The following is a 13,126-nucleotide window of genomic DNA, read 5'->3' on the forward strand; positions in this document are numbered from 1 at the left end:
CATCCTCGCCGCCGCCGCCGCCGCCGTCGCGCTCAACCTCACTGCCGTACTGGGTGCTAGCATATTCACGCGGGCTGGGCACCCTGGGCCTTATGTGTTGGAAGCTGCGGGCGGCCTGCGCTAACGCCTCCAGGGGGTCAGCGTCCAGATCCAGGGGATCCAGATCCAGGGGGGAATCCAGATCTGGTGCCGCCGACGCGCCGCCGCTGCCGTTGCCGTCACCAGCGACGCTACGCCGCCGCCGCCGCCGACGCCGCGATGCTAACCCTTCCCCGGAGTCTAGGGCCGCGACGGATGCGAGCTCCGCGAGATTTGCCATGACCCGTAGATCCGGTGGCGGGAGCAAGGCCTCAGCCGTACCAGCCGCCACCACCGCCTCCGCCGCCTCCGCCGCCACATCCGGCAGCTCCATCGCCACAAGGTCCCACGCCGCGGCCTGGATCGAACGAGGGTCGCGTCGCTGTCGACTCCCATTTCCACCTACGTGTGTGGCCCATGGGTCGTAGGCCTGCGCAGCTTCCTGCGCCACTGCTGACGGCGCCGCTCTCGCCGCCGCCGCCGCCGCCGCCGCCACAAGGGCAGCAGCATACCTTATCGCGGGCGATTGCTCCATCACGCCTGACGGAGGCGACGACACGTCTGCCTCCGTCTCTTGCTGGCATTCTTCTTCTCTTCCATGGCTCGCTCCGGGCGGCAGCGGCGGCGTTGGCGGCGGCGGCGAAGCTGTTGCTGCCACGCCGCCGCCTAGCAAGTGCGCGGCGGCGGCAAAGTCCTCCCCGCCGCCTCCGCTGGTGGCGGCAATCGCCCACTCGACATGGCCTTCAGGGTACCGGTTCAGCGCGTTGTCGTACATTCCTTCGTACAGTAGTCCTTGCTCCCGCTGCTGTTCCACCTGCTGCTGTGCTGGTTTCGTACTGTTCGTCACTGCCTTGTCACCAGGAGCACCCCGACGGCGGCGGCGGCGGCTCGGGAGGCCACGGACACTCTGCGGGCCGTCACCGCCATTACCGGTACGGCGTCCAGGTAACGGCGGCGGCGGCGCCGCCGCCGCGGCTGCCCTGGCGGAGTCAGCAGCTGACGCCGACAGCAACTCCTCATCCGCCAGAAGATTCTCATCGTTGGCCACCTTCGCCGCCTTCTGAGGCTCACCTGTGTTGGCATGGTGTTGTACATGTCGTACATACGTAAAAACCCCACCGACCCGGGCGAAAGACGCATGGTGCGCCAGGATAACGGAGATACCGGATGTACGAATGTACGGAAGTGAGGACGGATGAATACAAGTGTGTGAAGTACACAACAGGAGCTAAAGCAAAAAGCAGTGAGCCCGCATGTAAGTAGTAGTACGAGTACGGCAATTGAGATCCAAAGATAGCAGAGAGGATTTACGAGTTGCGTGCGTGCCTTCAGGCGGCGGAGAGGACACACAATCCTGTTTTGAACATACATACATACATACATGCATGCATACGTACGGAAAAATGACCGCGGTCGTGGCGGAGCTCTGGACCCTCTTTTTGACTCAGTTAGTTACCGGGATAGGCGTTGGGGGGAAAGGCCGCCGCGCCGTCGCCGCCGCTGCCGCCGTCGGCATCCACACCATCAGGGGCCCTGCCGCCACCGATGACGGCCGCGGCAGCAGCGCCTTTCGCATCAACTGCAGCGCCGCCGTCCACAAGCATCGACCCCGGTGAATCCACAACCTGCAAAGTACGACATACGACACCGTACGGGCATACGGGCAGTCCAAGTAGGGGCTAAAGCAAACGGATGGTGCGAGAGGTTCGGTTGGTAGTTGGTACGGCATCACATGGTTAACTACCATGATAAATCAAAGGACGTGCCACGTGTGGCCTTCAGACTTCGCAGAGTATTACACCCCATAACGAAGGGGAATATCCAGATCAGCAAGAATTCAGACAATCTTTTGTTACTTGCAGAGCCCCGGGCGACCTCTTCCCCGCTCCCCACCCCCACCAACACGCAAGGGGCATCGTCAAACGGGCTATTTTCAGTCCTGCATGCTGATGACCCGTGGGTCTGTCCTCTACCCGTTGTCTTAACCAGTGATTACTCACCTTCCCATCAGGGTCCCCAACGACCGTACGGCAAAGTGTTTCACCGCTGCCGTGTGGCGGCGGCTCGGCCCTGACGACGGGAACGGGGGTTCCGACGGCAGCGCCGCTCCCGCTCCCGCTCCCGTTCCCGCCGCCAACCCGGCGAGTTGCGAGACGCGCAGCTCTTGCAAGCTCTCCGCCAATGCCCGCGTCGACGCCGCAGTCTGCAATGCCGCCGTTGCCGCCGCCGCTGCCGCGAGCGTTACTGCCCACAGCCCCTCCTCCGGCGGACTTCGTTGGCGGCGCCTGATCGCCAAGGTGCCGCTGCTGAAGGCGTCTGCTTTGCCGTACAGCTACCTCACCGCACGAGGTGCCACCGCCGCTGCCGCGGCGGGCAGAGCGCGTCTCCGGCTGACGCGCCGTCGCCGCCGCCGCCGCCGCCGTTGTCGCCGCCGTCGCTCCAATTCCGCCTTGCTTCTTTCCAAGTTCACCCTCCCCCTTACCTTTACTCTCCTCCTCCTCCTCCTCACCACCACCACCACCATCATCAGCATCATCAGCATCATCAGCATCATCATCAGCATCAGCATCAGCATCCAGCATCAGCATCAGCATCATCTTCATCTTCATCTTCATCTTCATCTTCATCTTCATCTTCATCTTCATCTTCATCTTCATCTTCTTCCGCTTCGTCATCCTCTTCCTCTTCCGTTTCTTTCCCCTTGCTGTCGCCGTCGTCGCCCCCNGGATGATTCCTCCTCCTCCTCCTCGTCCTCCTCCTTTACCTCCTCCTCCTCCCCCTCCTCGTTGACCAGGTAACGCGTGACCTGGTCCAGGGGCTGGTAGAAGCTGCGGCTGTCGCCCCGGATACGGATCTCCAAATGGCCGGGTAGGCGCCGGTACACAGACTTGGGTTGCGGAGCAGAGGCGCGTGTGTGATCGGGGCGGTTGCAGGATGCGAGGGCGGAGAGGGCAGATACACATGAACATCAACATTGATTGAACACCAAGAAGGGAGGATGGGAAAGAGGGAAGGAGAGGAGAGAGGAGCAAGTTCGGGACGATTAACAGCGGAAGGGAAGCGGAAGAGAGCCTGGGGGGAGAAGGGGTGGGAAGAGACAATTTCAGCAGGTCCATTTGCAAGTTATAAAAGAAGGGTACAAGGAAAAGTGCAGGTCGGGGGAATCCGGGGGAGAGAGAAAAAAGGGGGAGAGAGAGAAGGGGGAAGGGGAGAGAGAAACGTGGCCTTCTAGTATTGCAGACAGCTCCGGTCGATAGGACCTAGTTGGCAGCTGGCTTATCTTAGCGCAGCGCAGCGCAGCTTATTCCAGCTTCAGCTTAGCTTTTCTTTGTACAGACAGACAAACTGCGGTGCTGCAGGATCTCACGAGCTGCCACAACCCTCAGCTGGCCTTGGTCCCGGTAGACGAAGACAGAGAAACGGACAGACACACGCTTGAGCCGGCGCGCTGACGCTTACGACACGGGGCGAACACACACACACACTCAAGGAGCGTTGCGCGATTGATGACTTGCATGTATTTCGGGATCATTTTGCCACCTTGTTAAATGCAGGGGTTGGGGAGACGGGTGTTGAAGGTGCACATCGACTCCTTAACTATATCTCCTTTTTTGGGGCCCCTTTGGGAGAGGGTGCTTGGCAAGCTTGTCGGACTGTCATGGACAGGAGAGCACGGGCAGCTAGCATCCTGGACGAGCCTTTCACCTTGGAGGAGGTAGCACGTGCTGTCGGTAGGTTACCAAACGGAAAGGCTCACGGGCTTGAGGCCATACCATCGGAATGCTACCGTTATGCACGCCTCCCACGGGTGGATGAGCAGGGCAGGCAGGGAACGGAGGTGAACTGTATCGTCCCAGTGCTGCACGTTTTGTTAGAGCACATCAGGGCAACTGGTGATTTTCCACAGCAGTTTACCAAAACGGTGGTATCCCCTATTTTGAAGAAGGGTGACCCGTTGGTGGCAGGAAATTATCGGGGCATTGCAGTTGGAGGAGCACTTGCGAAATGCTATGCGTCAGTGATCCTTAACCGCCTGGTACGTGCTGGGGAAATACTGGACCTGCGGCACCCATGCCAAGCGGGTTTCAGGCGGGGTTTTGGCACTGCTCACCACCTCTTTGTCAAGCAACACCTGGTCAGGCGCCATCGGATCGCGGGACAACCGCCGTTGATAATAGTACAGATTGACTTTGAGAAGGCCTTTGATAGGGTGCCTCGCGAGCACATGTGGCTTCGGTTGCAGGAGAGGGGGATTAGCGGCCCCATGCTAGGTGCTCTGAGAAAAGCGTACGAGAAGGTGTCCATGGTGATGAAGGTAAATGAGAAAGTGGGGGGAGAGTTTGAGTCTAAGCAAGGAGTGAAGCAAGGGTGTCCTTTATCTACTGAGTTGTTTGGACTTTTCATCGAGACACTAGCCGATCTGATTGATACTCATGACCTTGTAGAAGCTGGTGCACGTAAGTGTGACGCACCCCTTGTGGACAGCAAGCGCGTCTCCATACTGTTGTATGCAGACGATGTTAGTCTGCTAGCGACGTCAGTAGAGCGAATGTCTGAGTTGCTACATCTTGTGGACTTGTTTTGTGAAGCTTTTGGGATGCGACCAAATGTCTCAAAGTGTGAAAGGCTTGTTTTTGCATGTGACGGCACCCAGCAGTCGGAACTTAGCGGGAGATGTCAACAGTTACGGCTATCAGGCCAGGTAGTACCTGCCAAAGATAGCGCTCGCTATCTGGGCTTGGTATATGGGCCAGAACGGCCTTTTAGTGCGTGCCGTCAGCAGTTGTGTGATACAGGTCGGTCCGCTATGTTTTCCTTAAGCGCAAAGCTGGACAAAATGAAGCTATTTGCCCCCGATGTGCGAATGCGGTGTTTTGCAACCCAAGTCCGAGCAATTCTGTTGTATGGCTGCCAGGCGTGGGGCCCTTTTGCGCTGGCAGAGGTCGTGGACAGGGCGGGAAGGCGGCGGGATAAAGCAAACCTTGCGGAGGGCATGTTCGAAGCCTGTTTGAAGGATAGTGCAGTCCAGCTGCAGATTTTATTCATGAGGCAGGTAGTGGGGACGGCACGGCCATCCCACAGGCTGTTGTACGCGGAGCTGGCTGAACTCCCCTTACAATATTACATGGTGAAGCAGATCCTCCGTTTCTGGAACCGCCTTCAAAAGCAAGTGGGATCCATTGCTCATGCAGTTTTACGGCAGGAGATAACCGATGCCCTGACCAACCCGGAATGGGAGGGTTGGGGAATCTCAATGTTACGACTGTTTTCCTTCTTGGAGTGCAACATTTGGAGCGGAATACCGCAAGAAGTCGTGGGGGTAAAGGAGCGTGTTGACTGGTTGTTGAGTAGACCTCTACCAGAAGGAGCGATAATAACGGCACTAAGAGAGCGTTTGATGAGCGGCTGGGACCATACGCGTCTGACTGTCTTGCCAGAGGAGTACCCATCAGATGGGAAGCAACCGGGAGTGCAAATGGCGAAGTATAAGCACTGGATGGGGCTGCCCTTTTCGGGAGCCGCAGCCGTCATGTGGCCAACACATGCTAAGGTTTTCATTCCTCGTTTAGCACATCGTAAGCTAATGCAGTTTCGTTTATGTTGCTGGGCTTTGGAGGCGAACAGAGCACGAAGGGGCAAGTACCATGTCCCCAGGGGGCAGCGGTTTTGCCACTGTTGTGGTCCTAATAGCCGAATTGAGGATGAAAAACACGTGTTATTGGAATGCCCAGCCTATAATGATATTCGTGCTGAAGAGGGATTCGATCATCAACAGAGTATGTTGGAGGCCATGCAATGGGAACCCGCACGTCTGGCGAGGATGTTGGAACGTATGTGGGCTCACCGAAACTCAATTACCCCCTTTGGACGTTAGTCTGGGCTGATGTGCGGTGTTTTTTCCTTTTTCTCCGTGGCTTTTAGGCGTTGTAGTATTGCCCTTGGGCCCTCGGCTCGTATGGGTAGTCTTACAGGTATGGGGTCACGCACCCCCAACCATGTAACACACACACACACACACACACACGCTCACGTATGGAGGCCGCGAACACGAACCGCAATAATGAGGAGTGATGCGAGGAGAGCGACAGTTAGTAGACGGAATCAGATATGAAAAGACGGGAAGGTGCGGAAACGTGGGTGGAAAAAGGGGGAAATAAAACGACGCAACTGCTGGCGACGGGGGCAGACGGGCAGGCGGATGGGCGACGGGCACCAGAAGAGGAATTCATGGCAGTCTCTCAGTCCTTTAATCGTTGATCTTGCTACAAGCATAGCAAACAGAAGTGGTAAATCGTCAGGCAGGCAGGCAGGCAGCGACTCATTTACTACGTTTGCTGTTGTTTATTATTAGAGAGAATTCTTTTAACGCATCTACCGCGTCGCAGATCTATGTTAAGTTTTCTTCTTTGTTTTCTTCTTTTGTTTCATTTTTTGTTGTTTCTTCATTATTCGCCCACAGTTCAAATCCAATCATCCTTTCCGACTCAGCGTGTTGAAGTGTCGGCGGCGCCTGCTAAGGCTGCTGAAGCCGCTGCTGTGATCACTAGTTGTGGTCAAGTAGCTAGGTAAAACTTAGCGCCTCTGCTGTTGGCACCCAAACTTTCGGTTCCCTCCCGCCGCGTCAACCGTTAACTGCTAACTGCTAACAGCTAACAGCTAACAGCATTACTGAAGCGCAGACCATAAAGATATCGAGAAACAGACAGCTGGACAGCCGCCTACCACTTTTTCAGCCGCCAGGTTCTCGGCCCACATCAACTCGAAAAACAGGCAGCTGGACTGTCAGCCATATCTTATCATCTACCAGGAATACTTTTAAGATTCTCCAAGAGAGCAACAACCAGTATCAAGGAGGGGTGCGACACCTGCAGTGTCCCTTCATGTGTGTCCCTTCTACGTCAGGGTCATGGTGGTACTAAGCTGGTATTCCGTACATATAGACGGACATACATGCAGACAGACAGACAGACAGACATGCAGATATACAGACGTAGTAGGGCATACATACCTTCACGATGCCCTTTTCCCTTTTGTTGCCGTACAGGGGGTCTTCAAAGAACTCCGCCAACGGCACTGACAGCTTCTTGCCAACCAAGGACCGAAGGGAACCCCGGGTACTGCGCCGCCGCCGCCGCCGCCCCCCTTGCCGCTTAATGATGCCGCCCGTACTGCCCGTACTGCGACCTTGACGCCGGCCGCTGCGGCGACTCTGGCTGCCCCGCCGCTTCTTGTCCTCCACCACCGCCGCCGTCGCCGCCGAAGTTCCACCCGCAGTTGCACCGCCCGCCACATCCTTCTCCTCCTCCTCCTCCTGCTCCTGCTGCTGCTCCTCCTCCTGCGGCTGCGGCTGCTGCTGCTGCTCCTTCTCTTCCCCGTCCCGTTCTTCTTCCGACAGCCAGCGCCTGACGACCTCCACCGGCTGGCGGACCTGGTCCAGACTGATCAGCAGAGACCCGGGGTGGTCCGGGTCCACCGACTGCGCCAGGCAGGACAGCAACAGCAACAGCAGGCGAACAGCAGCAACAGCAGCAGGCGAACAGCAACAGAAGCAACATAAAAACAGCGCCAGTAACAGTTTGTGCGCAAGCAAGCGAACAAGCGACGGAGTTGGGCGCAGCGTGAGGAGATAAGGACAGGATGAGGACACTTCACATGCTGGGGCCCGTCAGGCGCTTCTTCCCAGGGGAGACGTTAGCGAGACCTATACGAATGCAGGTCCTAGGCCAGCAGGATAGGAAACACGGGAAGACGCTACACAGGCGGCAGGGCAGCGAATCCTTCCAGGGGCCTGGGGCAACAGACCAACGTCACCACAGGGGGGAAGGGGGCCAAAGAGGTTACAGCATGGGCAAACATACATGGGTGGCTGGGCATCTGAAATACTGTCATATATTCCTAGTCTGACGGGCACAGGACGTACCTCAACGGTCCCGTTCGCCCTGCCGTACAAAGGATCTCCGAAGATCTCCGCCAGAGGTACCAACAGCTTCCTGCCAACAAGCATCTCAAGCGTCGCCGCCGCCGCCGCTGCAGCAGCAGCAGCAGCCGCATCAGCAGCGGCGCCGCGGCGCTGTCGCTTGCCAACGGCAGCCCGGCGGCGGCCACGGCCTTGGCTGTAGCGCCGCTTGATGCCAGCTGCCGTCGCCGCCGCTGCAGCACCTTCCATGCTGCCTTTCTCCTCTACCTCCTTCTCCCTCTCTTCCTTCTCCGCGACTTCAACCTTCATTTCCTCGTCGATTGAAACCGACAGCCTCTTAACCGCTTGAGGTGGCAGTGGCGGCGGCAGCACCGCCGCCGCCGCCGCCGCCGCACTGCCGCCAGCACCGGAGCCACCGGCGCCGCCACCGCGGCTGCTGCGAGTGCGTCTCGCTATTCCCCCCTCCTCCATCGGCGCACTCGCACCGCCGCCACCGCCGCCGCCGCTTCCGCCAGCACCGTCTAAAGCGGCTGGCTTGGTAGGAGTGATTTCCCCCGTGCCATCTGCGCAGGAGCCCTGCGCCATCTGCCACCCGTTCTCGCTCGCAACACGTCTTCGCCTCGTGATGTGCACGTGAGGCTGGGGCGGCAGCTGGGGCATCAGTGGCTGCGGCTGTGCCTGCTGCTGCTGCTGGTTATGAACATGTTGATGATTTTCAACTTGTTGATGATGCTGTTGATGCGATTGGTCGTGTTCTTGTGTAGGAAGTCGTCCTGCACCAATCGTCCGCGCCTTTATCGCTTCTGGATCTGGCTCCGGATTCATACTGTTCATGCAAGCTTTAGCAACTTTTGCGGCATTGCGGCCGCGGCGAGAAAGGTGAGGATCAGGAAGAGGAAGAGAAGAGCTTTTGTGGCTGCGAGTGCGTCGAGCAACGCCGCCCTCGCAAGAATCCGAGTCTTTCATGTCTCGCAACAGTATTACACAGCTTTAAAAGCTAACATAAAGAGACGATCGGCTTATCGCCTAGATGTCAAACCTGGAAGCGTCGGTACTCACAACTATGGTGACCAAATCGTCTTCCTCGAGTCTCCAGCTAGATGCACCCTAAAATTTAACCTGTTATTCTCTTGTAGCAATAAATAGTATGTTATTAAGCTTACTTCAGCTATACGTGAAAGATCGGCCCGTCCCAAACATTGCAGGTCCCCCACGTGCTGCCGAGAAAGACGCGCAAATGCTGCAGGTTTGCACCGAAGTGCAAGGCAAATTAGCCAGATCTCAATTTTTAATGAATATTATATGGCTGGAGATTCGGCTAGAACGAGGTGGCGGCGGGACGAGACTTTGCCTTATTTTGAGCAGGCTGCCCCATGGGTCATTAGGGCAAACCCGAATTTCTTGAAAAGAACATGCCAGGTATTTATCCTGAAAGGAGATGGACAGCATTGTACGAGTGCTTCAAACAAGGACGACTGCGTCCGCTCTTCCCAAGGAACCTTGCTTGCGTAGGGCTTCCCATATCAGTGTGGAATAAAAAAATCATGAATATTGCATGAAATAAACGAACATAAAATGGCAATTAAAGTACAACCCTAAAGCCACGACCCATCGAATCGCGCGTCAGGCGAATTCACATGAAAACGGCGTTTCCCTGTATTCATGAACGGGAAGACGGAAAAACGGAGTTTTCGTATCATCATGACATTCCCCAAAGTCCTACAGCCGGCTCGCTGTCGGCTTCGACATGCGCACCCAAAACACCAGAAAGACTTAACAACCTTTTTTGGCACCCAAGCCACCCTCATGTAGCTGTGTGTGTAGGACTTTGTGTGGCTGTCGCAGGCATCCCGGCCCATCGCGCTAAGCAGAAACCCTAAGCTTTGATAAAAAGCAGCACCTGCAGCGTTCGGCAGGTGCTCAAAGTTGTCATCTCAGCCTATCGGCAGGGTCACCCACCGGTCGGGTAAAGGTAGGTAACCCCTCAATAACCCTGCCGAGGCCCCACCCTACCGACCGGTTGGACCCGGTCGAATATATGCCATAGGGGACAGGATATATATACTGTTCGCGGGTTATGGGGGGTTTTACGTACATACACTCAGGTTAGGCACACTACTAGTAAGGCACGGACCATTGCCCCCGGGAGATCTCGGGATCAAGACCTGATAATGTCGAAAATCCTTCCGATGGGGAAAGGTATAGGAGCCCCGAGTCGATGGACAGAGATTGAAGTGGGTTGAAGTTGACTCGCGAGCCGACCTGTGGCCACGGCCCTGGGTATCCGCTTCAGCAACTCACGGGCCCTGCTCCCGCCAAGCCACTGGCAGCAGGCGGCTCGCTCTTAAGGCCGCACTGCAGTGCGGATGCACCGCGTGACAGTCATCCCTCTCTCTGCCTTCGGCCAGTGCACGGCTGTATCAGCGTACGCGCTGCAGCTAAACACGTACCACTGGGAGCACGGTGGCCTCTGCCCCCTCGGCGGTGTTGTGGCAAAGCTGGAAGCGTCGGTGGCAGCAGCCGGAGACCGCCCAGTGCCGCCCGATGCAGCCCTACCAACGCGTGACTGGCATCCCACGGCCACACTGATGTGCGGCCGACCAAGCGCCGGTGGATTTGGCCTACTCCCTCTCACCCTGCATATCCGCGATCACGGGAAGCAGTATGGGCGGCCCACCTGGCCTTACCTGCGGACTGGCTGGACGGCAGGAACCGACGGGAACCACCATCCGTGGGCTCTCGCCTTACGGAACTTTTCCTGCGCACCACCCTCTGCTCAGCATCAGCTCCGTGCTAATGGCAGAGGCAACCTGCGACAACGGACGCTATCCGGGCGCTGGACACCTGCCGGACAACATCCACGGAGTACTGCACGCCCTCAGCTATCTCGCGCCAGCATAAGGCATGGAAACGGCCGCATTACCGGCGGCTGATGACTGGTGCTTCAACATCCCCCACTGCGCCAACCCGACCCTGCCCAACAGCGAAACAGGGCCTGTGTGGGTGGACGCACATCCGGAGCAGGGGCAGCAGCAAACTCCGCAGCAGCCAGCTACAGCAGCCGCAGCCACAACCGCAGCAGCGGCAGCAGCAGCCCCCACGCAGCAGGATTGCTGCATGCCGGAAACACTGCGACGGCTGTGGGCGGTCAAGTGGGCGCGGGAGCACAAGAGGAAACTCTCTGGCGCCTCCCGGCTGTCGACGCCGTTCCCCTGCCCCCCCGGCAACACGCGGGGCATCTACGCGGCACCATCTACGTGGAGCCATGCGGCTGTGGATGGGGATTCGAAGGAGCGACAGGGCAACAGCAAGCGTGCCGCAGTGCCCTCCGCGTGTGCACCACTTCTGGGAGTGGCCAGTGGTCCAGGCGGTGATGCAGCAGAGCGCGGCCTACGTGCCCGGACCCATATCCCCCCGGGCGAACGCGCGGCTTTTGGAAGCACCGCCAGAGCTGCAGCAGTTCGTGTGGGACGTGGTCAGCCTCGCGGCGCTGTCCACCCTGGGACGTGCACGGGCGGGACTGCGGGCGGCAACCCCCGCAATCTCCCCCCCCCCCGCGCCCGAGGCCCCAGCAACCTCCCCGGGGGGCTGGAGGTCGCGAGAGCCGTCGTGCGGTGCCGTCGACTTCTAGCAGCGGGTTCAGGGCTTTGCAGAGCTCGGCGTGCCCCGGCGCGGCTGGGACAGCGTGGGCCCCGACCATCCCATTCTATCGGTGGTGGGCGGGCGGGCGCCTGTTTTGTGCACAGCCAGTAGGGCTGGGAGAGGAAGGGGAGGGGGAATAGAAGGGGGTGCTAGGAGGACCCCGGTAGATGGGCTATCCCGCTGGGGGGGAAGGGGATAGGCCTGAGAGTTTTTCTTCGTTGGGTCTGGGTGGAGGCCTCGTGTCGCCACAGTTGCGCCAAGGCAGGGGCAGTGGGAGGGCTTTTGAGAGGTCGCTGATGTGGGGGGCTTGGGAGGAGCCGCAGGCGAAGGGAGTGCTGTAGAGCAGACTGGTTGACGCTGTGTGAGTTGTGCTCGGCGTCTGCTGCCTCGAGGCATCCCTAGCCCCCTCGGTGAGCTGATGGCTGATAGCCTAGTCCGTCCTAGCATAGTCCCCGCCACGTGCGCTCACGACGTGGTTAGCACGAGTTTCTTGAACCCTGCCGCCCCGCCCCCCATCGAACGGAGGATCGGGTGAGAGACCGAGCTTTCTAGTAGGGCCTCGTGCCGTAGTAGGGATGGGTCGGGTCTGTACAGGGTTTCCGGGTTTCCTCTGTCTTTGTGAACCCTCACCCCAAGAGCCGGATCAGGCCGGGGATGGAGAGGAGTCTTGTTGCGTGTTTCAGGCTCAGTACGCAAACGCGGCTTGACTGGTGAGAGCGTGTGCGCCTGCAACGCCTCCCCCCTTCCCTTTTACCAGCAGCAGGTGCTCGCCTAGCACCGCACATAATCCCATTCCAGCAGAATAGATCTTCCAAACCTCGTCACCGCCACCCACAAGCGAATCCCTCGCCCCCTACCTCCCTCCTGTCCATGAGCCCCATTCCAACCCACACACCTACTGCCCTGCCACAGCTCACGACCCCCTACCAACAAGCCCGTACTCGTATGAGCGTACAGCAGTTGTATCTGGCATATACCGTATTGCCTGCCAATTTGCGAAGAAAACGAGGAAACGGCGGACTCAGGGGCATGCGCGGTACACATGCCCACATGCACACTCGCCCTCGCAAGCACTAACACTCACATATTAGCCAGTTAAATCTGGCTACAGCCAGCACACGGCCAAGACGCACATCTTCCCTCCTCCTCTTTCTCCTCCTCCTCCCCTTCCTCCTTCTCCTCCTCCTCTTTCTCCTCCTCCTCCCCTTCCTCTTTCTCCTCCTCTTTCTCCCCCTTCCTCTTTCTCCTCCTTCCCATGGCGTTTCGTAGTTGCGAAATGTTAAAGGATCATCACTCGCCCAGTCCATCTGACCACAATGTACCGCGTATAGAAATGGCCCAAACAAGCTGTTTTTGTCTGCTTTACCTGCACCTCCACTTCGCACCTACAACCCCCACCTCACACACAACCTCTCTCCCCATGGCATATCATTTCTTGCCATACTGGGGGCCCTGCATCGCACCCCTTATCATGCTTCGAAATCCCCC

At 58.1% G+C, this 13,126-nt stretch overlaps 1 protein-coding gene across 1 annotated transcript; it reads right to left on the reverse strand.

The window, feature by feature from the left end:
• Window positions 1-6,180: 6,180 nt before the first annotated feature.
• On the reverse strand, window positions 6,181-8,821 carry VOLCADRAFT_87878 (uncharacterized protein; the record flags this gene model as incomplete). Its single annotated transcript, XM_002947677.1, has 3 exons — window positions 6,181-6,246; window positions 7,088-7,555; window positions 8,000-8,821. 3 exons carry the CDS (start codon window positions 8,819-8,821, stop codon window positions 6,181-6,183), a joined length of 1,356 nt encoding a protein of 451 aa, XP_002947723.1.
• Between the last annotated feature and the right edge of the window lie 4,305 nt (window positions 8,822-13,126).

This window comes from Volvox carteri (assembly GCF_000143455.1).
Source record: "Volvox carteri f. nagariensis unplaced genomic scaffold VOLCAscaffold_7, whole genome shotgun sequence".
In the NCBI taxonomy this organism is placed as follows: Eukaryota; Viridiplantae; Chlorophyta; class Chlorophyceae; order Chlamydomonadales; family Volvocaceae; genus Volvox; species Volvox carteri.